The sequence below is a fragment of the Lipotes vexillifer genome, unplaced genomic scaffold, assembly GCF_000442215.2.
Source record: "Lipotes vexillifer unplaced genomic scaffold, Lipotes_vexillifer_v1.1 scaffold811, whole genome shotgun sequence".
Lineage (NCBI taxonomy): Eukaryota > Metazoa > Chordata > Mammalia > Artiodactyla > Lipotidae > Lipotes > Lipotes vexillifer.
The window spans coordinates 1,825,128-1,826,425 of NW_006775554.1; the positions used below are offsets into that span (position 1 = coordinate 1,825,128).

The 1,298-nt window shown below is 51.6% G+C and overlaps 1 protein-coding gene across 1 annotated transcript in view; it reads left to right on the forward strand.

The window, feature by feature from the left end:
• Nucleotides 1–244: 244 nt before the first annotated feature.
• The window catches only part of CACNG3 (calcium voltage-gated channel auxiliary subunit gamma 3), an 85,299-nt gene continuing 84,245 nt past the window's right edge, over nucleotides 245–1,298 (forward strand). Inside the window, exon 1 of the mRNA XM_007449991.1 lies at nucleotides 245–836. Within this exon, the coding sequence (XP_007450053.1) occupies nucleotides 626–836 (211 nt within the window). The 5' untranslated portion in view covers nucleotides 245–625. The remainder of the gene's footprint in view (nucleotides 837–1,298) is intronic.

Consider the following 1,298-nt stretch of genomic DNA (forward strand, 5'->3'; position numbering starts at 1 on the left):
CCCCCGCCCCGGGACTGCCTTTTCTCCAGTTTGAGCGGGGGTGTCGGGAGCTGGCGGAGAGCTTTCCTGGGAGGCTGGGGAAGCAATGAACACTCTTCTCAGAGACTCGCCTCCCAGCAGCGCTATTTTTTGCCATCCGCCCTCACCCCCAGCACACGCGCTCGCACACACACGCACGCACGCACACACACACACACACACACACACACACACACACAGACCTCTCTGGATTTCTTTGCCTTGAGTCTCCCGGGGCTGTGAGGAACCAGGCGCATCTCAAACCGAGCTGGCAGCTCCAGGCTCCAGAGCCATGCCCTGCACGGACCCTCATGCTCACCAAGCTCCTGAGGAATGAAAGGAACCCAGGGACCCTCAGAAGGCAGCAGTGATGTGGACCAACCCCCTGGAGCCTGCACCCTTCCGAGGGCCATAGGCGACCCAGGGAACTGGAGAGAGCTCCAGACAGGAAATCCCAGCTTTCCCAAAGTCCCTGTGGATGCTGACACAAGGAGACCTGAATTTTTGGAAGGGCCTGTCCTAGGTTACCCAGCTGCAGAGTGATTTTCCCCTCTGGCATTGAACCTCCCTCTCCAACCCCCAGCCATCTAGAGTACCATGAAGAAGTATGAGGATGTGTGACAGAGGAATCCAGATGTTGATCACTACTGTGGGAGCCTTCGCAGCTTTTAGTTTAATGACCATTGCAGTGGGCACGGACTACTGGTTATATTCCAGAGGTGTGTGCAGGACTAAATCTACAAGTGATAATGAAACCAGCAGGAAGAATGAAGAAGTAATGACCCATTCAGGGCTGTGGAGGACCTGCTGCCTAGAAGGTATTTACAAATTCCTCTCAATGGCCCTAAATAATCCAGTTTCTGATATTCTGCTATTCCAATGTGTCGTTGGGGAGATGGAGGCAGTGATGGGGAAAGAGAGATAGTTCAAATTATTGCCGAGAATGTGCAGACATCCAGATTGTTCCAAGCAAGACTAATCCTGTGTGGGATAAAAGGGTTGGGTCTCGTTGATTGTTTTTGGTATAAGCTTCATGAGAAGAGATTTTGTGGCACTCTAGGCAGCTTCTGCAGTTGAGAAAATGTCTTCAAATCTAAAATCTCTAGGTGTATTGTGAACTGCTTTGCTTTGATCTCTGGCTTGAGATGGGGTCTTTGGCTCTGCCTAAGTTGCATTTCAGTAGGGGAGAGGTGAAGGAAGAGAAAAGGAGGGAAGGAAGAGGGGAGAGAGAGAGAGAGAGAGAGAGAGAGAGAGAGAGAGAGAGAGAGAGAGAGAGAGAG